General features: G+C 49.4%; 1 protein-coding gene across 1 annotated transcript in view; it reads right to left on the bottom strand.

Moving 5' to 3' along the window:
• Positions 1-219: 219 nt before the first annotated feature.
• The window catches only part of LOC144667908 (keratin, type I cytoskeletal 19-like), a 189,891-nt gene continuing 164,426 nt past the window's right edge, over positions 220-25,684 (bottom strand). The window contains exon 7 of the mRNA XM_078529505.1: positions 220-232. Coding sequence (XP_078385631.1) covers positions 230-232 — 3 coding nt within the window. The 3' untranslated portion in view covers positions 220-229. The remainder of the gene's footprint in view (positions 233-25,684) is intronic.

Below are 25,684 nucleotides of genomic sequence, written 5' to 3'. Positions count from 1 at the left end.
GCTAACAGTGCAGCCTTGCAGTGTGGGTTAGGAGAATGCCTGCGCCTGAGCTGAGAGCACAGCATGCAGTCCAGTGGGTAAAGCTGCCGCCAATCACTCAGGTGGAGTGGGGCTAAGGTGGGTGGGGTCTCAGGCAGCCGTGCAGCGCACTAATCTCTGGCCATCCAAGTGGTGGCCAGCACTCTCCAGGAAGCATTAAGGGGCCTTCAGACTTAACCAGGACAGTTTCTTAGTACGCCCATGCTAACCCACGCATCTCTCTCTTTTACCCTGCAGGAGGAGTACATCAGGGGCATGGAGCCTGGTGACTTAACTGTATGCCTCGTGGCTTAGAGAGAGCGGAGACAACGGTGGAGAGACCAACTGAGGCCCCTGGCCGTGCAGAGGGAGGGGCAGCTGAGGCTCCGCACACGCCACCAAAGAGTCAGAATGAGTCGTGGCTGGTCAGCACCTAGCGACAGCCAGGGCCTAAAAACACCGCCTGTCATTCCTGCAGGTGACTGAGAACCTGTGTCGCTGAAGGCTGTGCATGTCCAGGGAACTGGTCGGTCACATCTAGCACCTGCTGCAGGATTTGGCGCCACGGGGACATGGAGGGCATCCACTGCCAGTGACCGTGAAAGTGACTGCGGCGCTTAATTTCTACGCCACTGGCTCCTTCCAGGGCTCCACAGGTGACCCCTGTGGGATTTCACAATCCTCCACCCACAAATGCATCCATGAGGTCACGGACGCCATCTTTGCGAGGGCAACACAACTTTGTGCATTTCACACGGGACTGGGACAGCCAAGATGCAGGAACATTGGGATTTGCCCAGATCTCGGGTTTCCCACAGGTGCAGGATGTCATCGACTGCACTCATGTGGCGCTCAGGTCTCCGTCGCTACACACAGTCAACTACATCAACCACAATGGGTTCCGTTCACTGAGTGTTCCCTTGGTGTGCGACCACCACAAACACATCCTGCAGGTCTGCGCATGGTTTCAAGGGAGTGCACATGACTCGTACACCCTCAGTTGGTCACAGAGTCTTCCAGGATCCACAGAGGCTGCAGGGTTGGCTCCTCAGGGACAAGGGCTACCCACAGAGGCCGTGGCTGATGGCACCCATGCGGCGGCCTCAGACTGCAGCAGAGCGACGGTATAGCAAGGGTCATTCTGCAACTCACAACTTGGTGGAGCAAACCATCGGGATGTTGAAAATGAGGTTCTGGTGCCTGGACCGGTCTGGTGGAGCCCTGCAATACGGTCCACAAAGGGTGTCACACATCATCGCCGTCTGCTGCACACTTTACAACCTGGCACTGCATCAGGGAGAGGAGCTGGCTGAGGAGGAGATGGAGGAGCTGCTCATCTCCTCTGATGAGGAGGATGCCAATGGGGATGAGGGTGAGGAGTTCCTCGAATGCATCGATGACAGGGGTGTGGCACTCACACTGACTAGGACAGGACAGGCACGTTCAGGAGGCCCTCATAGCTGTTAGATTTGTGGAGGATGATGATGACATGCAGTGAGGTGACCCCATAGATCCTCACATCGTATCTGTGAACATTTGACCCCAGCCTGGCTTATAGCAGCGCGAATACCCTCTGTGATAATGCTGCTGTCATGGAGATGCAGTGGAGGCCCTAATAGTCGCTCGATTGCAGGAGGATGATGACGACATGCAGTGAGGACACTCCATAGATCTTCACACAGCCTCTGAGAATGTCTGACTCCTGTCTGGCCGAGGGCAGCTCACTTGCGCTCTGTGATCAGGGCCATATCATAGAGATGCGGCCGTGAAACTTTAGAAGTATCTGATCCTTTGTCCACCTTCAGCACCTGAGCCCTTCAGGAGCACAGCATCACTGGTCACAGATGCTGAAGAGATGGGGGCCAGCCCCACCTTAAAGGTGCTGAGAGCACACAGAGAGAATGAGGGAACTCTGTGACGCCTGCCCACTACATTCAGGCAGCAATGACCAGCACCATTGAGGTGCAGGCATCAGTAATGTGTCCAGTGAGTGTGAGGCTGGACCATCACTTTGGTCTGAAGGCTGCACAGAGCACAGGGAAGAGACCCTGGACTGAGACACCTGCCTTTATCTTGTGCAGAAAGGTTTCACATCTGAGTGACAAGAACACTGCTCATCAGAACAAGGAGCCATAGGCAGGGAGACATTCTTGGGAGTTTATTGACACTAGTGAACAGTTTGTACAAGTGATTAACACCCGTGCCCAGGAGTTCTCCTTAACTTGGTGCCCCCTGGAACATGCACAGCGGAGGTGGAGGCAGTTTGCTGACTGCTACGCCCTGTCTGTGATGATTTTGGCGGGCGTCCTTTGGAGGGCCGAGACCTGGAGGGCCCCAGCCTGCTTTCAGGGTCCTGCTGTGTGGCAGTGACACCCTCCTCAGCCTGTGGAGCTGGAGCTGCTGAGGTCACTGGGAGAGGGGATTTGGATGGGCCGGACACTCCCAGAGTCTCCTGGATGGATGGCCCCGGGAGGGACACTGCTCATCCTCCTCCCTATGGGTGCCTGAGGGCCCCTGGCTGACTCCTTAAGGAACAAGGGTAGCTGGAGTGAGATCGAGCTTCCCAACATGCCTCTTGTGTGTACATAGTTGGAGGCCAACTATTGCATCAGTGATGGAGTTCAGCCCGTGTAGCAGTGCAAGAGCAACGTCCTGGACCGAGGCCTCCATGGCGGCCATCATCCTACTAGCGTTGGCAATGCCGACGCTATCACCTCAGACTGACTGAAGGCGGACGGACTCCTCCATTGTGCCTTGCAATCTGAGGAATGCAGTGGACATCCCTTTCCGATGTTCCCGAGCTTGCCTTTGTAGCTCCAGCAACTGTCACATGACCGAGTCCAGAGACTTGTCATCTGATTTGGACTCAGCAAATTTCTGGCCTCCAGCAGTCCCCCGAGTGCCGGGGACCTGGGAAATCCCTGCCTCCGCCTGCTGTGGATCAGACAGAGCGATGTTCTCACCAGATTGTGATCCCGAGGCTACTCTAAAGCCAGGTCCCACCGAGATGTGTGCCCCGGCACTGGTGGAGGGTGTGGGTGAGCGCTGTGATGGGTCTTCAGGGAGCGGGCCTTCAGATTCCTCTTCAGATGTGCCTGTGAAAGCAAGGGGAGATAATTAGTCCATGGCAGTGGCCTGTGAAAGAGGACACATCACTCACAGCATGGTGTCTGATGGATGTGGCACTGCTGGATCCTCACTTGGTAAAGCAACACCGACCTCACCGTCAGCACAGGACCGGTCCCGGTCATTGCCGGCCAGCTGGATGGCTCTGTTTTCAAAGTCCGTGGGGACCTTGATTTCAGGCATTCCTCCACCGGCCTGAGACCTCTCCCTCTTGTGTGCCAGCTTGTCCTGCATGAATAGAGATGGAGAGTGTAAGCAGGACAAGTATGCCTGGCCTGTGTGGGTGGTGAGTGGTCCCATGGATGGGATGAGGACAATGAAGGTGCGTATGAGAGAGTGAATGGTGATGTCCCTTGGACTGGTAGTGAATGCAGCCCTGTGATTGTGTGATGGGTTTGTGAGTTTGTGAGTTGAGAGTGATGAGAAGAGTGACTAACCCTGGTGGAACGGAGGAGATCATTCATCCTCTTGTGGCACTGGGTGGCTGCCCCCTTTCGAAGGGCGTTGGCGCTGACCACCGCTGCCACCGCCTCCCAAGCCTGGTTGGTCACGCCACTGCCCATCCTGCGGTTAGAGCGGGGATAGGGGGCATCACGACGGGCCTCCACGGCATCCAAAAGAGGTTCCAGTGACGCCTCGCTAAACCTGGGGGCTGCGGTCTTTTTGCCTTTCGCGGACATCTTCCCTGCAGTGGCCATGGGCGGGAAACACTGAGAGGTGTGCGCACGGCTGGATTTTAATTATGGTGCCGGGCGTGATGATGCAGCAAGGTGATGGCAGGCAGGCGAGTGAGAGCTCGCCCACCATGGAAATGACGTGTTTCCCGGGAATACAGAAATAACGTGACAGGTTTTGGTGTGAAAATCCACCCTCGCGGCCGACGGGTAAAACAGCGCAAATCTGGGATGATCCCGCCCAAAGATTTGCTTGAATGTGAATGTTCGACCTCACAGTGACCCTTCACTGTGGCTCAATGGGAAGTACACTTGTCCCCTGAGTTAGAAGGTTGTGGTGTCATGGAACCAATATTCATCCCTCAATCGACATGATAAAAAACCAATTATTTTGTCATTCTCACAGTGCTGTTTGTGGGAGCTTGCTGTGCACAGATTGACTGCCTTGCTTCCTCCATTGCAACAACCACTACACTTCAAAAAGCACTTTGCAACTTCCTGAGGTTGTGAAACGCGCTGCAGAAATATAAATCTCTCTTGCTCTTATCCAACACTCTGCCATTCAGGGGGAAGCAGGAAAAGTGTCACATTTGGATGACGAAGGCTGATGAAGGTACGATGAGCAAGTGCATATGTTTGACTTTCAGCTCAAGAAGTTATAGCCTGAATTAATTTCCAGAGCAAAACATTTAACAATTTGTTGGAAATATATTCAGGAACTGTCAATTCTTACAGGGTTATCTGCGTATGGGATGTAAATCAATAATAACTCTTGATGTGGGTAGCCTTTGTTCAATAATTTCTCCATAACTCATTTTTCAGGCTAATGATTTGACTGACAGATCAAATGAAATGAGAACAAAGCTGGAGTGTTGCCTAGGGAAAGGGGCTCTTTAAAACTGGTTACTGATAAGAGAAGTTGCTAGTGATTTTAAAAACAAATGGTTTGTCATAGATGTCCTGGAGCTAATTCCATCAACTAAGCCAACGATGACTGCGCTGGCATCAGATGGATGGTGGTCGTCTACCCAAAGACCTTCTGTACGGTGAACTGGTCACTGGGTCTCACCCTCCTTGGGCACCCTTACCTCCGTTACAAGGAGGAAAGCTGCAAGTGAGATATGAAGATGGTGGACATTGACACTGACAGCTGGGAGAGAATCACTGATGGTCATGACCACTGGAGGCTGACTGTTTGGTGGGGCATTAGCAGAGCAAAATTGCAAAGCTCAAACGAGAAAGGGAGCCCAGAGAAAACAGAAGCCAGCGAATTGTGCACCTTTCAGCCCCTGTCTTCCTTTGCAGTAAATACAGCAGAGACTACCACACCAGACCAGGTCTCCTGAGCCACACCAGGTGATGCTTAACACACAGCTGACCACCAAGGCTCAAACCATTACCTTAGAGACGGGAGGCTGGCACTACCCATGGTTTCTCATGTAACAGTTTGCGTAAAATGTCTGAAGAGTGGCTGTCCAATCGCATGCTTGAAATTAGAAGCTCTGGCTATTCAAGTCTGACTATTCAGAATCACAGAATCACAGTGCATAAGAGGCCCTTCAGCCCATCGAGTCTGCACCAGCACGTGAGAAACACCTGACCTCCCTACTTAATCCCATTTACCAGCACTTGGCCCATAGTCTTGAATGTTAAGACGTGCCAAGTGCTCATCCAGGTACTTTTTAAAGGATGTGAGGCAACCCGCCTCCACCACCCTCCCAGGCAGTGCATTCCAGACCGTCACCACCCTCTAGGTAAAAGATTTTTTCCTCACATCCCCCCTAAACCTCCTGCCCCTCACTTTGAACTTATGCCCCCTCGTGACTGACCCTTCAACTAAGGGGAACAGCTGCTCCCTATCCACCCTGTCCATGCCCCTCATAATCTTGTACACCTCGATCAGGTCGCCCCTCAGTCTTCTCTGCTCCAATGAAAACAACCCAATTCTATCCAACCTCTCTTCATAACTTAAATGTTTCATCCCAGGCAACATCCTGGTGAATCTCCTCTGCACCCCCTCCAGTGCAATCACATCATTCCCATAATGTGGCGACCAGAACTGCACACAGTACTCCAGCTGTGGCCTCACCAAGGTTCTATACAACTCCAACATGACCTCCCTACTTTTATAATCTATGCCTCGATTGATAAAGGCAAGTGTCCTATATGCCTTTTTCACGACCCCACTAACATGCCCCTCCGCCTTCAGAGATCTATGGACACACACACCAAGGTCCCTTTGTTCCTCAGAACTTCCTAGTGTCATGCCGTTCATTGAATACTTCCTTGTCAAATTACTCCTTCCAAAGTATATCACCTCACACTTTTCAGGTTAAATTCCATCTGCCATTTCTCTGCCCATTTGACCATCCCATCTATATCTTCCTGTAGCCCAAGACACTCAACCTCACTGTTAACCACCCAGTCAATCTTTGTGTCATCCGCAAACTTACTAATCCTACCCCCCACATAGTCATCTATGTCATTTATATAAATGACAAATAATAGGGGACCGAGCACAGATCCCTGTCGTACACCACTGGACACTGGCTTCCAGTCACTAAAGCATCCTTCTGTCATCACCCTTTGCCTCCTACAACTAAGCCAATTTTGAATCCACCTTATCAAATTCCCCTGTATCCCATGTGCATTTGCCTTCTTTATAAGTCTCCCATGTGGGTCCTTGTCAAAGGCTTTGGTGAAATCCATATAAACTACATCAACTGCACTACCCTCATCTACACACCTGGTCACCTCCTAAAAAAATTCAATCCAATTTGTTAGGCATGACCTCCATCTGACAAAGCCATGCTGACTATCCTTGATCAAACCTTGCCTCTCCAAGTGGAGATAGATTCTCTCCTTCAGAACATTCAAGCTGAGAACTGTAATGCGTTTGGAATTTCCCAGCTAAAACTCAGAGATTTCTCAAACACAAGCATACAATTTAAAATATAGGAGGAAGGAAGCCTGAGGAAGGTAGAAAGGGAGAGATAGAGAGCTAAGTGGATTTGAGGGCAGAGAGAATCGGGGTAAGAGTAGACAGAACAGTAACCTGACTTCATGACAGTGAGACTGTGGGAGGGAGGGAGGGAGGGAGACTGTGTAAGATGGTGGGCTTACAGCTCAGACAGAACAGAGGAGTAGTAATGTTTCTGCTCCATCTCACCCTATCAGCATATTGTCCTATTCCTTTGTCCCTCATGTGTTTACCCAGCTTCCCAATTGTACAGGCCTCTCAAACCCCAGCACTACTGACCTGGGCAGTTAACGTGGAAACTTTCTCCAACTTGCTGACTTGTTGGCTGTGTAATTCAGCCACGTCTTGTAGTGAGCTGCAGTCAGGCAGCCACAGGAGGTAGCTATTTAGCTCATCGTCTCTGTGCTGGCTCTCTGAAGGAGCTATACAATTAGTATCACTTTCCCTCCTTTTCTCTATAGACTTGCTGTGGCTCAGTCCATAGCACCCTTGCCTTTGAATCAGAAGGTTGTGGGTTCATGTCCCACTCCTGGAAACCAAGAACTGTGATTGTACTCAAAAGAGTTGCAATCTGTGACTGTTGATAACTCGATAGACTTGCAAATCTTTCCCCTCAATTTTTTATCTAATTCCCCTTCAGAAGTTACTATTCAACCTGTTTCCACCCTCCTTCCGGGCATCGTGTTCCAGGTCACAACAACCTGCTACATAAAAAAACATTTCTCCTCATCTCTCCTATTCTTCTTCCCAATAAACTTAAAACTGTGTCCTCTGGTTACCAACCCTCCTGCCAACGAAAGCCCTTTCTCCTTATCTCCTCATGATTTTGAACACTCCTATTCAAACTTCACTTCACCTCTGCTCTAAGGAGAACAATTCCAGCTTCTCCAGCCTTTCCATGGCCCTCAACCCTGGTACCATTCTGGTGAATCTCTTCCGCACCCTCCCCAAGACCCTGACATCCTTCCTAAAGTGTGGGGCCCAGAATTGAACACAGTATCCGGCTGAAGTCAAACCAGAATTTTGTAAAGGTTTAGCAAAACTTACTTGCCTTTGTACTCTATGCCTCCATTCATAAACCCAAGGATCACACTCGCTTTCTCTAAAGAAGCAATGAGTGTGATGGAGGCTGGTTGAATCGAGGCATTCAAGAGGGATTTGGGTTATTATCTGACAAGGGAGAATGTGCCAGGCTATGGGGAGAAGGTGGGGCAGTGGCACTGGGCAGATTATTCTTTCAGAGAGCTAGCACAGTCATGATGGGCTGAATGACCTCCTTCTGTTCTGTAATCACTCTGTGATTCTGTGGGAATCCCGATTTGTTCTGCCAACTTCAAAGATGCATCTATTTGAACTCCAAAGCTTTGCCTTTGGTAAATTTTGAAATTGTGTCCCCACATTGAAGTCCAGGTCTTTAATACATATCAAAACGAACAGTGGCCCTAATATTAGCCCCTGGGTGGGTGGGGGGGACGCCGCTGTTAGACATGGTTAGGCAGCCAATGACAAAAGCATGGGGTTGAGCTTGTTAGAGTCGAAAGGTCATGTGATCTGAGAATGCCAAGTAGGAACAGTAATGTGACCCTCCCAAAAAAATATAGACCGAATTCTTCCAGCCTCGGTTAGACGTCTCTGTTCTCACCATCGATACAGATGCAAATTGCATTGTGATATCGCTCACTGGGGCATGGCCTATATTTATCACAACAGGAAGCGGTTACTCTTTACCTTTACCTGTGTTCCAGCGCGTACTGTGTGGTTTTTATTGGAACATGGCATCCACCACATCCTGCGGTGCACCAAGCAGCAACTGGGGAGAAGCTGCTCCGTGTATAACAGCACATGTTTGTTCCTGAATCATCTTCGCTGACAAAACATACTTCAAAGATTACATTCGCCTCAGTTAGGCTGTAAAACAGCGGTGGGTGCGAATGAGTCGAGGGTGGGGTCTGCAACCTGCAGCTCAGGAACCGCATGAAGCTCGTTCAAGGTTCCACGTGTGGCACTTGCCCCAAATCGATCAGGCGTGTTTTTCAACTCGTCCATACACTGAACGACTCCACAAAGGATTCCAACAGTATAAGTTGCATTTACACTAAAAGCATTTCTTTTTAATTTCCCGTTTTTTATTCCATCTTCTTAGTTATGCAAATATAAATATGCCCATCTCTGTCTTGTTTTTCATTATTATGAGCACTGGGGGAAGAGCATTGTTGGTTTTCAGATGTTGCATCTTTGGCTTGTTTTTTAAAAAAACGGTTCTTTTCACCACCAGGTGGAGGGAACACGGGTTGAGGGGACATTGTGAAGGGGTGTCTAACTTAGTGGGGGAGGCGGTGGAGGTGCGGGTAGGTGGACGGGTCCAATCAGAGAGCAATGGGAAGCTGTTTCTTTGGAAGGTTGGGGGGAAGGATTTCTGTCCAAAGGCAGCGATGTAAACCCTGTTAGTTGCCGCCTGTCCTACCCCCATTCAGCACCCGTATTTCCCGAAACCTGGGAAATCCAGCCAGCAGGTGGTTTGATGGGACAGTGTAGATGGCGTCATGAAAATATAATAATTTTCATAATATTATTGTGATTTATTGTAAAAGTGGGTTAATAGTGGGGTTTGGATAATTTCTGTGTGTGTGTGTGTGTGTGTGTGTGCATGTGTGCGTGTGTGTGCATGTGCGTGTGTGTGTGTCTGTGTGTGTGCGTGTGTGTGTGTGCGTGTGCGTGTCTGTGTGTGTGCGTGTGTGTGCATGTGCGTGTCTGTGTGTGTGCGTGTGTGTGTGTGTGTGCGTGTGTGTGTCTGTGTGTGTGCATGTGTGCGTGTGTGTGTGTGCGTGTGTGCGTGTGCGTGTCTGTGTGTGTGCGCGTGTGTGTGTCTGTGTGTGTGCGTGTGTGCGTGTGTGTGTGTGTGCATGTGTGCGTGTGTGCGTGTGCGTATGTGTGTGTGTGTGTGCATGTGTGCGTATGTGTGTGTGTGTGTGTGCGTGCGTGTGTGTGTGTGTGTGCGTGCATGTGTGTGCGTGCGTGTGTGTGCGTGTGTGTGTGCGTGTGTGTGCGTGCGTGTGTGTGTGTGCGTGTGTGTGCGTGTGTGTGCATGTGTGTGTGCGTGTGTGTGTGTGTGCGTGTGTGCGTGTGTGTGTGTGTGTGCGTGCATGTGTGCGTGTGCGTGTGTGTGCGTGCGTGTGTGTGTGTGTGCGTGTGTGTGTGTGTGCGTGTGTGTGTGTGTGCGTGTGTGTGTGATTTAAATGGATTGGAGACAGCTGGTCTGGAGGCTTTGAGTTATGAAAAAGAAGCTGGGTTCGAAATGCTAAATAGATAAACATGGCTGACGTATTAGAATGTGAGGTATGAGGAAAATTTGCATTTATAGATAAATTAGGTTAGTTTAAATTTCAAAGAGATGGTAGGATGTTACACCTAACCAGAAGAAGCTAAGACAAACAGTGTGTTTATTTTTCCCAACGGATACTGATAAAATTAATACTATGAAAGATTTATATTATGAGAAAAATAAAGTTGCAAAAACATATGGGAACAATGAAATTTACATTAAAAAGGGGGAAACATGTATAAAGGAGATGAGGCTATGTGTCAGAAGGGAGAAGACATCTTATGATCTAACACAAGTGTGAATAGCTTCCTGCATCAAGTCACTGTCTACAGGAAGCGAAGCTGGGAAAACTCTCTTATCCAGGGTATTGTGTTGCTTTGCTTGGGTCTCTTTAAATCTATTTGCTTTTATTATTGCCTTAACAGAGATGTAACTGGGAGCCAGATTAATTAGGGGTTTTAGGAGTTATTACAGTCGTAATATGTAAACCTATATTTATGCTTGAAATCTTTTCTTTTGTTAATAAATGTTTAATTTAGTTTTCAAAAAACCTCTGAAGTCATGGTAGTCTTATTAATCCTGAATTCATGGCATTCATCTGGAAATAAAATACACATTGCAAAACAGTTGTGTCCGTGTGATCAAGTTTCCCTCATGGATTTGATCCGCCTGGCACACATCATCTGCTGTGTCATAACCGAGGGAGCTTTACACTGTATATAATACCCCGGGACAGAGACAGCACCAGGTTAGATACAGAGTAAACCTCCTTTTATACTGTCCCCAGCAAACACGCCCAGGACAGGTACAGCACGGGGTTAGATACAGAGTAAAGCACCTTCTACACTGTCCCCATCAAACACTCCCAGGACAGGTACAGCACAAGGTTAGATACGGAGTAAAGCTCCCTCTGCACCGTCCCCATCAAACACTCCCAGGGCAGGTACAGCACGGGGTTAGATACAGAGTAAAGCTCCCTCTACACTGTCCCCATCAAACACTCCCAGGACAGGTACAGCACGGGGTTAGATACAGAGTAAAGCTCCCTCTACACTGTCCCCATCAAACACTCCCAGGGCAGGTACAGCACGGGGTTAGATACAGAGTAAAGCTCCCTCTACACTGTCCCCATCAAACACTCCCAGGACAGGTACAGCACGGGGTTAGATACAGAGTAAAGCTCCCTCTACACTGTCCCCATCAAACACTCCCAGGGCAGGTACAGCACGGGGTTAGATACAGAGTAAAGCTCCCTCTACACTGTCCCCATCAAACACTCCCAGGACAGGTACAGCACGGGGTTAGATACAGAGTAAAGCTCCCTCTACACTGTCCCCATCAAACACTCCCAGGGCAGGTACAGCACGGGGTTAGATACAGAGTAAAGCTCCCTCTACACTGTCCCCATCAAACACTCCCAGGACAGGTACAGCACGGGGTTAGATACAGAGTAAAGCTCCCTCTACACTGTCCCCATCAAACACTCCCAGGGCAGGTACAGCACGGGGTTAGATACAGAGTAAAGCTCCCTCTACACTGTCCCCATCAAACACTCCCAGGACAGGTACAGCACGGGGTTAGATACAGAGTAAAGCTCCCTCTACACTGTCCCCATCAAACACTCCAAGAACAGGTATGGCATGGGGTTAGATACAGAGTAAAGCTCCCAATTTGCTGTTGCCACGTCTTATAACCCTTAGCAAAGTTCTGCATCTGATTAACACTGAGGATTGGCTGTGGATCTGTGGGCAGGACAACAGCTGAGTCAGGTCTGAGAGATCCTGATGCTTGTGAACATTCACAGGTTCACAACTTTTGTGCAGAATGCTCATAGTATGAAGTATACATTTTCTGACAGTGTTTTGAACATTCGGCTGAGGTATATGACAAAATTTAATTTTGAAAAGCGTCCAACAGGCTTCGCAGATCGCACATCAAAGTTTCAGATATAGAGAAAGAAAATAGGATGAACTTTGCTGCTAGCTCCATTTAATGGAATCGTGCACACAGGAGGCCATTTGGCCCATCATTCCTGTGCTGACTCTTTCACATAACTATGCAATTATTCCCACTCCCCTGCTCTATTCCCATTGCCCTGCAATAACAGTGAAGGTTGATGAAGGAAATGCAATGGATGTTGTCTCAATGGATTTTGAGAAAACATTTGACAAAGTACCACATAAAAGGCTGGTTAACAAAATTCAGGTTTTTGGAATAGGAGGCCCAGTGTCCAATTGGATTAAAAACTGGGTAAGGTCAAGAAGCAGTGAATCATGGTGGATGAACATTTTTCATACTGGAAGATATGCAGTATTGTTCCCCAAGGATCAGTGCATTGACAACTGCTCTTTTTGCTATATATAAATGATTTGGATCTTGGAATGTGGAGTAAAGTTTCAAAATTCGCCGATGATACAAAGATTGGGGAGTGGCAAACAGTGAGGATGGTATGAATCACCTGTAACAGGGTGTAGATGATCCCGGAAAAGGAGCAGGCAAGTGGTAGATGGAATTGAATACAGGGAAGTGTGAGGTCATGCACTTTGGCAGAAAGGGTAGGGAGAGGCAACATAGACTGAATGACACAGTTCTAAAGAGTGTGCAGGAACAAAGGGACCTGGGAGTTCATGTTTATAGATACTTGAATGTGGTGGGACATATTGGGACAGTGATTAGCAAAGCATGTGGGGTCTTGGGCTTCATAAATAAAGGTTTTGAGTGCCAAAGCAGGGAAGTTGTGCTGAACCTTTATAAAGCACTGGTTAGGCCACAAGTAGAGTATTGCATCCTGTTTCTGGTCACTACGCTTTAAGAAGGATGTGAGGATCCTTGAGAGGGTGCAGAGGAGATTTACCAGAATGGTTCCAGGGATGAGGGATTTTGGTTACAAGGTTAGGTTGGAGAAGCCGGGGTTGGAGCAAAGGAGATTGAGGGGAGATTTGGTAAAAGTGTACAAGATTACGACAGACTTAGATAAGAGAGGCAAAGAAAAACTGTCCCTATTGGCTGATGGTACAAGGGTTAGGGGGCACAGATATAAGGTCTTGAGCAAGAGATGTAGAGGGAACGTGAGGAAGAACTTTCTTACGCAGTGAGTGATATTGACCTGGAACTCGTTATCCTCAAGGATGGTGGAAGTGGAAACAATCAATGGTTTCAAAAGGAAATTGGATGTACACTTGAAGGAAATAAACTTGCAGGACTACGGGGATCGAGTGGGGGAATGGCTTTGACTGGATTGCTCCCTTGGGAGCTGGCATGGATTCGATGGGCCAAATGGCTTCCTTCTGTGCGAAATATGATTCAATGACTCTCTTTATCCAATTCCCTTTTGAAAGTTATTATTGAATCTGCTTCCACTGTCCTTTCATGCAGCGCGTTCCCGATCACAACAACTCACAGTGTAAAATACACCACCAACGGAAAAGTGAATTATGTAACATCAGTTTACACCCTGGCGACCTCCATGAAGGAATACCACATTGGACTTTGATTCGGGACACTGGAACTCACGCGGTCCAATATTTATTTTCCCTGTGGTCTCTGTACTGTAAACCCTTCTTTTCTCTGTCCCTCTCTTTACTGTCTGACTGCAGAGGGGCAGTTGTGAACACTCCTTTTCGCCTTTTTTTGACGTGTGCAATAAACTAGCCCTTTTGCGTTTATCCTAACTCCAGTTTGCTGTGGGGTTATTCGTAGAAATTGGATCAAACAAAACCAAGGGGGTTGGGAAATACGCCACCACTTATTAAAAAAGCAAAACCAATCAAAATGCTTTTCTGTTTACAGGCGGGTGGTGAGGGGAAAGTTAGTGCAGTCTGGACTGACCCCGCCCCCTAACACCGCTCAGATCACACCGGAAGATCGTTTCTGAAAATTTGGAAGTAAGTGTTATCCAAAGAAAGGCGTTCTGAAACCGAACAATGTCATACTAACAGGGCTACTTGGGGAACTGGGAGCCGGCAGATGGAATGACCCAAATCAAAGGATCACACGAAGGAAACGACATTCACTGTATGTTCCATGTCACTGAAACAGACGGTCCTGCTACTGTGGGGTTGAGCAATTGTGAAGATTATCTCAGTAAAACCACGAGGTGAAGGAGGTGACACTGAGGGTTTTGAAGACAGTTCACCCAATGAAAAGTGCCTTTGCATCAGATGCAAAGACGACCCGATGCAAATGTACCCAGAGTATTCCAATGAGACGGCTGGGGATGTTTCCAAGACTTTGAGTACCACGTCACTCTGAACCCAGCGGTGAACCCAGGGCTTCATAAAGTACCAATAGAACGAAAAGGAAAGTTTGAAAGGGGGGACCAGGAAATGTGAGCAAAAAAAGGTGATCGCCAGAGTCACAGACTCTGCATCGTCGTGAGAGAGAAGCCAAATGGATGGCTAAATATTTGCCTGGATCCAAAAGGTCTCAATCAAGGCATGAAGAGGGATCACTGCCCCACTCCAGCACTGGGAGATCTCACACCAGCACTGGCAGGGACAAAGGCTTTCAGCAAGATCGAAGCCGGAAATAACTACCGGAACATGAAGCTAGAGGCGGAGTCTTCACTGTTGACAACATTCAACATACCACAAATTTCTGTGTCTCCCTTTCGAGCTTAAAGTAAGCCAGGATGTGTTCCAGCAGGAAGTAGACGAGATGTACAGGGAAAGCAAAGGAGCAGTCGGCATAACAGATGATATCCAGATATTCGGTGTGGACGATAAAGATCATGACTACCATCTACACGAATCCATAGAGGGAACCAGGAAAGCTGGGATCAGGTTAAACGTAAACAAGTGCATTGTGAAAATGACAGAATACCAGTTCTTCAGAATGTTGCACACACCTAATGGACTCAAGCTGAGCCCTGAAAGGGTCCTGGCTATCTCTGGGATGGAGAGGATAAGAGAAAGTTGAGAAGTTTTCTTGGCTTGATCCAGTACATGAACTCCTTCATGCCACACACATGTCAGAGCACACAGCAACCAGTGGGAGTTGATGAAAGAAGATGCAGAGAACCAGTGGTTAGAATCACACAACAGGAGTTTCAACAAACTCAAAAAGGTAACATGCCAGGAGACAAGTCGGTCACATTATGACAGAAAGAAACCTGTCACTCTGTAAGTGAATGTTTCGACAAAATGACTAAGAGTAGCCCTGGTACAAGAGGGAAAGCCAATAGCCTTCACATCCAAAATTGTAACCTCAGCTGAGACCAGGTATGTCAACATAGAAAGAGAGCTTTTAACAATCGTAAATGGATGTGAAAAGTTCCATACATATCTATAGGAAGTTCATCATAGTGGAGATCATCATCTCACTGGAGCAGATCCACAAGAAGAATCTGTGTAAAGTACCAGCAAGACGAGAGGTGACTTTTGAGGCTTCAGAGTTACAATTTCACCCTAACATAGAAACCAGAAAGAGAAATTGTGTTGGCAGATGCCCGGGAATTGTCTCAGATTTACACTGTGTGGTGGGGAGTGGGTAAAACGATGGTTTACCAGCTGGACACAATGGTGGGTTTCCACACCATATATCATCCCAAACCCGCTGCATTACTTATGCATTCCTGGGAGCCACACCATTTCCATGGCAGACGGGCTCTCATTCGCCTGCCACGCCATCACCTCGCTGCTTCCTCACGCTGGGCACCATGTTTAGAGTCCAGCCACGCGCACACCTCTCAGGGCTTCCAGACCACCACTACTGCAGGGAAGAGGTCCACGAAAGGCAAGAAGACTGCAGCCCCCAGCTTTAATGACTGGTCACTGGATGCCATTTGGACACTGTGAAAACCTGCCATAATGTCCTCTATTCCTGCTCTGGCCGCAGGACGGGCAGCAGCATTGCCAATCCAGCATGGGAGGCCGTGGCAGCAGTGGTCAGCGCTAATGCCCTGCAAAAGAGGACAGCCACCCAGTGTCGCTACATCCGTTCCACTAGGGTAAGTCGCTCTTCTCATCACTCTCAACTCACACTCACAAACCCATCACACACCCACAGGGACCTCACACCTCAAGGGACAGCACCACTAACTTTCACACACACACCCTCACATCTCCATCAGGCTCAAACCCTCTCGAGCTCACATCCCATTTCCCGTCCATGTCTCTGCTCACCACACAAACATTCCACGCAGTGTCATGTGTCCTGCTCACACTCTCTCCATCTGTTCCCATACAGGAGAAGCTGACTCACAACAGCAGGGAGAGATCCCAGACCGAGGTGGAGTGGCCCACATTAGGTCCCTCGCTCGCTTTCAGGAGCGTGCCATCATGCTGACTGGTGAAGACGTGGACCCTGCCTGCGGTGACAGTGAGGTCAGCGGGGAACACCCACATGAGGAACCAACACCACATCATCCCTCTCATTGCAAATGTGATGCTCTCTCTCCCACTTTTGACTCTGCTGCCATGCACTAATCATCTCTACTTTGGTTCACAGGGAGCTCTGCCAAGCGACCGACACCCTCAGCCAGCCAGTCCCTCAGCTCCATCCAGGTCCTCACCTCCAGTCAAGAGGACACCTCCTCCATTGAAGAGCTGGAAATAAGCAGCCTGAAGACCCGTCACAGCGCTTACCCACACCCTCCACCCACGCAGAGACACACACCTCGGTGGGACCTTGATCTAGAGCAGGCTCGGGTTCACAATCTGGTGGTCACCACACGGACACGTGTCCGCAGCAGGAGGAGGCAGGTTCAGCCGAGCTCCCCGGCACTCAGAGGGCCGCTGGGGAAGAGGCATCTGTGAGGTCTGAGTCAGATGATGAACCTCTGGATTTGGTCTTCCAACTCATCGTGGAGAGTCAGCAGAAGGTGGGGGAACATCGCACAGAGCTGTTGGAAGCCCTCAACAGAGTGGCACACGAGTCAGAGGAGTGCGTCTGCCTGCTCTCTGGTGAAGTGGTGCCCACATGTGCGGGTATGGAGGTCTCCATGGGGAGGATGGCGGACACCATGGAGACCCTGGTCCAGCAGAACGTGGAGATGTGTTCAGACCTGCACTCCATCGCGGGAGCCATTAGTGAGTTCCTGCAGTGGCAACGCGAGAGGGAAACAGGCACCTCGACATCCCTCCAGGTGGCTCCTTCCCAACAAGGAGTCAGGCCGGGGCCCTCAGGCACCCGAGGGGAGGAGGAGCGGCAGCTGGACACCCCAGGGTCATCCACTCAGGGATCTCAGGGGCTGTCCTCTCCCTCCGAGTCCCCTCTGCCTGTGAGTCCCTCAACCTCGTCCTCTGTCACCTCGGAGGGAGCAGCCGGCCCAGGAGTGATTCTGGAGGGAGAAGTGTGTGTGTGGCAGGGTCTTTAGAGCCTCGAGCCAGCCTCTCCCACACACGGGGATCCTTCACATATCGCACTCACCTCAATGTCCTGAGCATTTTCAATGCTGTCTGCTGGGGTCATTTTCAGTTGTCCACCTGAGCTGATCTGGATCTCCTTCCAGCCAATGATCCCACCCCCATGCAGCCCCTGATCTCACTCACCATGACTCTCATTCCATTTTTGATTTAGCAAACATTGTCTAGTTTCACTGCATTGTGCACTCCCTCGTCTTTTCCCCTCCCCAGTCACCCATTTCCTTTCCCTCATCACAGTTGACCCCCCCCCCCACCCCCTGGCATCACCTTCCACCTCCCTCCGTGACCTACCAGCCACAACCCTGTCCCTTCGGGGATGTCCAGGTGAACATGTACGTTCCCTCCCTTCCCAAAAATCCCACCCCCATCCACATTCACCTCCCCGACCCCCTCCTCCTCCCCACCCCCAGGGTCTGTGTCTGCCTCCTGGTTCCCACCCACCACCCTCGCTGTCCCTTCTGTCGATAGTGTCGAACACTCACCCTCCCACCTCACTCTGCACTCAGTCATTCTCACCCTTCCTCCATACCACGCCCACACTCAGTCGCTCCCCAGGAGGCAGACATGGACCTATCCGACCCCTCCCATTCACAGTCACCAGCACACCCCCTCTCCCCCTCCCTCCCCTCAGACCCCTTCCCCGCCCCGGAACCTCTTCCCACCCACCCATTCCTCCCAACTCCCCGGACTGCCCCCTGCTTAGCCCCTCCCCCTTCCTGACTCCTTCGTCCAGCCTTATGTCTTCCAACACCCTCCCCTTTCCGCATTCCTTCCCTTACACTTTCCACCCCCCCCATTTTACTTCCTCCCCAGTTGCTGTCTTCTCCCCTGTTACCCCACTCCTCCACCCGTTCTCTCTCCCCCCTCCCAACCTCCCCGATACCTTCATTCTTTCCCTCCCAACCTCACCCCCGACACCTTCATTCCCCAGCCCAACCTCACCACCCCCCCCATCACCTCTTCCTTTCCCAGCCAATCCTGGACCTTCCTCTCCCACCCCCTCGACCATCATCCATTGTGAGCTTCAATGGTGACTTTCCAACTCCCGTGAGCTGCTTCGCGGGCAGATCCACGTCAATGAGAATCCACCCAACATGCCATGGGCGTTTCTCCAATGTGCCGTTGCTGTGGGGCTCCAGCATCTTCTGCTCCTCAGGTGTCCGCGATGTGAGCAAGGCCCTGGTGGTAAGTCCCGACTTCTGCACATCACAGTCGTCAAGACGTGTTCTGCACTGGTGAACGTGAACGGGAGGGGTCGGATAGGTCCATGTCTGCCTCCTGGGGAGCGAACTGAGTGTGGGCGTGATATGGAGGAAGGGTGAGAATGACTGAGTGCAGAGTGAGGTGGGAGGGTGAGGGTTCGACGGTCGTGATAGAAGGGACCGCGGGTGCCGTGTTTTCCTGTCGATGTGGGCAGCAGGTGGGGGATGATTCCGGTGGACAGGCCGGATAACGATATGTTGATGTATTACAATGAGGTTCCCAACGTCCGATGCCAGAGGACGCAGCTCACCATTGGCGGGCTCAGCGGACAATCGCGAACTGGTTTCATGCCGTGGTGAAACCAATCGCGCCAGGTTGTCCGCTCTCGCCACCGAACACACCCGATGCGGGTGGGCACGGAAAATCCCGGCCTCTAACTCAATTGTCGCCACAGGAGAAACACAAGATAAAGGACCTAGGTATAAAAATTCATCACTTAGTGAATGTAATAGCACCAACATGGCAATGGCTGCTACTCGCTCTTTAAATTTTGTCTGTTTCTGTCTTGGTCCTTCCACCCTCTCACATCCACTGCTACTAATTGGGCATCGAACATGATCCATGGCCAATTAAGCACTTTGCATACGAAAACTGCAGCCCACACGTACTTTTCCACATCAGTGCAGGGTCAGGATCCGGAAGTCAACGCGACATTGGGATCCTGACCCAGGAATTAAAAGCCGGGTTCTGCTACTATCCTCTATTCTACTTAGTGTATTGTCAAGTTTTGTATCATCTGCCAACATTAAAATTATAATCACTGTAGCCAAGTTCAGTTATTTTCTATGCAGCAGGAGAAGCAAAGGTATTGGCGGAACCTCCTGCCTATTTCTCTCTAATCAGAAAGATAACTGCTGACCCCTACGCAGAGTCAATTACATCCCAAGTAACCATCTTCTCTAATCCCATGTGCTGAGGATAAAGGGTGGATGTACTGTACTTAGATTTCCAGAAGGCATTTGATAAGGTGCCACATCAAAGGTTATTGCAGAAAATAAAAGTTCATGGAGTAGGGGGTAACATATTGACATGGATAGAAGATTGGCTAGCTAACAGGGAGCAGAGAGTATCCATAAATGTTTTTTTTTTCAGGTTGGCAGGATGTGACGAGTGGTGTGCCACAGGGATCAGTGCTGGGGCCTCAACTTTTTACAATTTATATAAATGTCTTGGATGAAGGGACCGAAGGAATGGTTGCTAAATTTGCTGATGATACAAAGATAGGTAGGAAAGTAAATTCTGAAGAGGATGTAAGGAAACTACAAAGTGACATATATAGATTAAGTGAGTGGGCAAAGGTCTGACAAATGGAGTGTAATGTGGGCAACTATGAAATTGTTCATTTTGGCAGGAAGAATAAAAAAGAAGCTTATTATCTAAATGATGAGGGATTGCAGAGCTCGGAGATTCAGAGGGATCGGGGTGTCCTAGTGCATGAATCACAAAAGGTTAGTATGCAGGTACAGCAGGTAATTAGGAAAGCTAATAGAATGTTATAATTTATTGTGAGGGGAACTGATTACAAAAGTAGGGAGGTTATGCTTCAGTTGTACAGAGCACTGGTGAGACCACAGCTGGAGTATTGTGTACAGTACTGGTCTCCTTACTTAAAAAAAGATGTAAATGTGTTAGAAGCAGTTCAGAGAAGGTTTACTAGACTAATATCAGAAATGGGAAGGTTGTCTTATGAGGAAATGATGAACAGTCTTGGTTTGTATCCACTGGAGTTTAGAAGAGTAAGAGGAGACTTGATTGAAACCTTTAAGATCCTGAGGGGTCTTGACAGGGTGGATGCGGAGAGGATGTTTCCTTTTGTGGGAGAATCTAGAACTAGGGGTCACTGTTTAAAAATAAAGGGTCACTCATTTAAGACAGAGATGAGGAGAAATTTTTTTTCTCTCAGAGGGTTGTGAGTCCTTGGAACTCTTTTCCTCAAAAGGTGGTGGAAGCAGAGTCTTTGAATATTTTTAAGGCAGAGCTAGATAGATTCTGAATTAACAAGGGGGTGAAAGGTTATCGGGGCTGGGCAGGAATGTGGAGTTGAGGTTACAATCAGATCAGCCACGATCTTATTGAATGGCGGAAAAGGCTCGAGGGGCCGAGTGGCCTCCTCCTGCTCCTAATTCATATGTTCTTTTGCCCATTTTCCTAATAAACCTGTTATGTGCTACTTCATCAAATGACTTTTGAAAATCATCCACCATACAGCATCTACTATACTGAATTCTTGAACCCTCTCTGATGTTTCACCAGTGAACTGCATCAGGTTAGCCAAACACAATTGGACAATAAGAAATGTGGCAATTATAAACTAACTTGGCAGGGGTATGGGAACCAGGAGATAACATTAGAGAGGAAAAATCAAGGTGCAAAGAAGTGCAAGAGACAGATGGCACTAGAGTAAGAAATAGTAATGTTTTAGGTGAGGTCAGAGTAAGAGGAGATGCAATAAGGCACTAGTTTGGGTTTACTGTGTTTGTATATGAACACACACTTTGCAGTAAGTAAAGTTGGTGAGCTGCAAGGCACAGATAGCCACACGGAAATCCCAATATCTTCTATAAGCATATAACTAATAAAAGAGTGATAAAAGGAGGAGAAGGGCCGATGAGGGATAAAAGCAGGAGAAATAGCGAAGGCATTAAATGAGTGCTTTGCATTTGTCTTAACAAAGCAAGAAGGTGCTACCCGGGCTGGTGTGAGGGATGAGATAACTGGTACATTCAAAGAATTTACATTGAGAAGGAGGAGGTGTTAGAAAGGCTAAATTTACTTAAAATAGATAAGGTACCAGGGCCGGATGAGACGCATCCAAGGGTACTCAGAGAAGTGAGGCACTAGCGATAATGTTTCAGCCTTCCTTAGACACAAGGGTGATGCCAGAGGACTGGAGAATTGCGAATGTTACACCCTTGTTCACAAAGGGGGCAAGGATAAAGCCAGCAAGTACAGACCAGTCAGTTTGACTTCAGTGGTAGGGAAACTTCTGGAACCTAAAGCTCGGGACAAAATCAATGGTCACTTAGACATTTCCTTTCTGGCTTTTTAGCCAATTTAGATTTTATTTAGAAACATATTGCTGTTAGTGAGGGATGTTTGCAAATTAACCCACAGCTGAAAATTCCTGGCCACCTGATGACTTTAGAATATGTTTCTCTGACATTGTGTTCAGGAAAGGTGAATTGTGTTCCAAAGGTCTCCCAGGTACAGACGCTTTGGACAGTCTGGAACTTTATCAGGAGCTACAAGCTAAGGAGAGAAATAGAAGTATTTGGTATGAAGAGGGAAAGCAAACATTTTGGAGACAGCTTTGGGGACCAAGGGCATGTGGGACTCTACCGGAAGTGAGAGGAAATGGAAAGCTGAAAAAGAGAGGAGATGCAGTCTTGCATTGGAAGTGAGAGGGGATAGTGAGGCCAAGGACACTGATAGCTGATGAAGGACTGAGGGTTCAGCCACTGAAGATACAAGCAGTAGTTGTTGGCTAGACGCCATCGCACTGTGTAAATTGAAGGCTGTGAGAGGTCAGATTTAGAGCCTGAAGGAAGCTGATGACTCTCAGCTGCAACAATGACAGGAACTTGCATTTTTGTAGCGCCTTTAAAGTAGTAAAAAAACTGCCCAAGTCACTTTATAGGAAGCATCACAATTCTCTGGGGATAGTGCGCTGTAGTATCGAGCCCCCCAGGACAGTGCGCTGTGGTATCGAGCCCCCCAGGATAGTGCGCTGTAGTATCGAGCCCCCCAGGATAGTGCACTGTAGTATCGATCCCCCCAGGATAGTGCGCTGTAGTATCAAGCCCCACCAGGATAGTGCGCTGTAGTATCGAGCCCCCCAGGATAGTGCGCTGTAGTATCAAGCCCCACCAGGATAGTGCGCTGTAGTATCGAGCCCCCCAGGATAGTGCGCTGTAGTATCGAGCCCCCCAGGATAGTGCGCTGTAGTATCGAGCCCCCCAGGATAGTGCGCTGTAGTATCGAGCCCCCCAGGATAGTGCACTATAGTATCGAGCCCCCCAGGATAGTGCGCTGTAGTATCGAGCCCCCCAGGATAGTGCGCTGTAGTATCGAGCCCCCCAGGATAGTGCGCTGTAGTATCGAGCCCCCCAGGATAGTGCGCTGTAGTATCGAGCCCCCCAGGATAGTGCACTATAGTATCGAGCCCCCCAGGATAGTGCGCTGTAGTATCAAGCCCCACCAGGATAGTGCGCTGTAGTATCGAGCCCCCCAGGATAGTGCGCTGTAGTATCAAGCCCCACCAGGATAGTGCGCTGTAGTATCGAGCCCCCCAGGATAGTGCGCTGTAGTATCAAGCCCCACCAGGATAGTGCGCTGTAGTATCAAGCCCCACCAGGATAGTGCGCTGTAGTATCGAGCCCCCCAGGATAGTGCACTATAGTATCGAGCCCCCCAGGATAGTGCGCTGTAGTATCGAGCCCCCCAGGATAGTGCGCTGTAGTATCGAGCCCCCCAGGATAGTGCGCTGTAGTATCGAGCCCCCAGGATAGTGCGCTGTGGTATCGAGCCCCCCAGGATAGTGCGCTGTAGTATCGAGCCCCCCAGGATAGTGCACTGTAGTATCGATCCCCCCAGGATAGTGCGCTGTAGTATCAAGCCCCACCAGGATAGTGCGCTGTAGTATCGAGCCCCCCAGGATAGTGCGCTGTAGTATCAAGCCCCACCAGGATAGTGCGCTGTAGTATCGAGCCCCCCAGGATAGTGCGCTGTAGTATCGAGCCCCCCAGGATAGTGCGCTGTAGTATCGAGCCCCCCAGGATAGTGCGCTGTAGTATCGAGCCCCCCAGGATAGTGCACTATAGTATCGAGCCCCCCAGGATAGTGCGCTGTAGTATCGAGCCCCCCAGGATAGTGCGCTGTAGTATCGAGCCCCCCAGGATAGTGCGCTGTAGTATCGAGCCCCCCAGGATAGTGCGCTGTAGTATCGAGCCCCCCAGGATAGTGCACTATAGTATCGAGCCCCCCAGGATAGTGCGCTGTAGTATCAAGCCCCACCAGGATAGTGCGCTGTAGTATCGAGCCCCCCAGGATAGTGCGCTGTAGTATCAAGCCCCACCAGGATAGTGCGCTGTAGTATCAAGCCCCACCAGGATAGTGCGCTGTAGTATCGAGCCCCCCAGGATAGTGCACTATAGTATCGAGCCCCCCAGGATAGTGCGCTGTAGTATCGAGCCCCCCAGGATAGTGCGCTGTAGTATCGAGCCCCCCAGGATAGTGCGCTGTAGTATCGAGCCCCCAGGATAATGCGCTGTGGTATCGAGCCCCCCAGGATAGTGCACTATAGTATCGAGCCCCCCAGGATAGTGCGCTGTAGTATCGAGCCCCCCAGGATAGTGCGCTGTGGTATCGAGCCCCCCAGGATAGTGCACTATAGTATCGAGCCCCCCAGGATAGTGCGCTGTAGTATCGAGCCCCCCAGGATAGTGCGCTGTAGTATCGAGCCCCCCAGGATAGTGCGCTGTAGTATCGAGCCCCCCAGGATAGTGCGCTGTAGTATCGAGCCCCCCAGGATAGTGCGCTGTAGTATCGAGCCCCCCAGGATAGTGCGCTGTAGTATCGAGCCCCCCAGGATAGTGCGCTGTGGTATCAGGCCCCCCAGGATAGTGCGCTGTAGTATCGAGCCCCCCAGGATAGTGCGCTGTAGTATCGAGCCCCCCAGGATAGTGCGCTGTGGTATCAGGCCCCCCAGGATAGTGCGCTGTGGTATCAAGCCCCACTGCTCCTCGAGCCGTGACAAATGTGAGAAGTTTAATCAGGCCACCAAATTGCCACAATTCTGCCTGACTGTTTAATTTTGGTTAACAGAATACGAGCACTAGGTTTGTAAACTTAACAAGTAAATAACTGTTAAACAAATTGTCTGTAACCAGTGGCAAAAGAAAGAAATATGAACTGCTAACTTTTAACTCTATAGCTTAAACTATACCCCTTCTTAAACCCCTATACACAAACACAAACATAAACACACACAAGACACACACACACACACACACACAAGACACACAGACACACACACAGACACACAAGACACACACAGACACACACACAGACACACAAGACACATACATAGACACACACACACACAAGACACACACAGACAGACACACACACACACACACACACACAAGACACACACACACACACGCAGACACACACACACACACACAAGACACACACAGACACAGACACACACACAAGACACAGAAATGGATTTTAAGGGTCAGGTAAAACAGTTCAATAGCACCAATCTAGAGTTCAGGATCAGATGGGTTGAATTTGATTGCTTTCTTCCAAATTCCTTGCCGATTGCTGTGGCTGGCACGAGGTGTCTCCCAGCACTTGCAGTCATTGGTTCTCTGCTTGAAACTTGCTTTTAACGTCTCTACTGGTGAATTTTCCCCTTTTCCTCCTGACAGGGGTTTCTCAAAGAAAGCAGGATGTGGCAACGTGAGGATTAGCCAGCTCGCTACTATGGCAGGATTACTGGAGTCTTACAAAACACAGGAGAGAGAGGTTTCAGGTCTTTCCTCTTTTCAGGCTAGGAGCTGATCTACTGCACTATCCTCACACAGAACCTGGCCACTTGGTCAGGAGCCAGTCAGAATGCTGTCGCTAGGCAGTTCCCTCTTAAACCAGGTCTCCTCTCCGGCACCATTCTGTCTGACGTGACACACACTGCTCCAGGAGATAACAGCATTGTAGGTTTTCTTTTTCCTGTTCCAGTGAGCATCTCTTTAAAACTGCTGCCCTGGTAGTTATTAACGCCACAGTCCCAGTAAAATAAAAATATTTTCTTTACATGCCTCCACCCTTAAGAAGATGTAACGCCATTTAAAAAATGTGTTTCATCACAGGGTATGTGATGCATAGACAACAAACACGAGACTTACACTCATTCATTCATCCTTCCCCCTTGTAC

The sequence above is a fragment of the Cetorhinus maximus genome, chromosome 25 (assembly GCF_964194155.1).
Source record: "Cetorhinus maximus chromosome 25, sCetMax3.hap1.1, whole genome shotgun sequence".
NCBI classification, from domain to species: Eukaryota; Metazoa; Chordata; class Chondrichthyes; order Lamniformes; family Cetorhinidae; genus Cetorhinus; species Cetorhinus maximus.
This window is presented reverse-complemented; position numbering and strand designations above follow the sequence as displayed.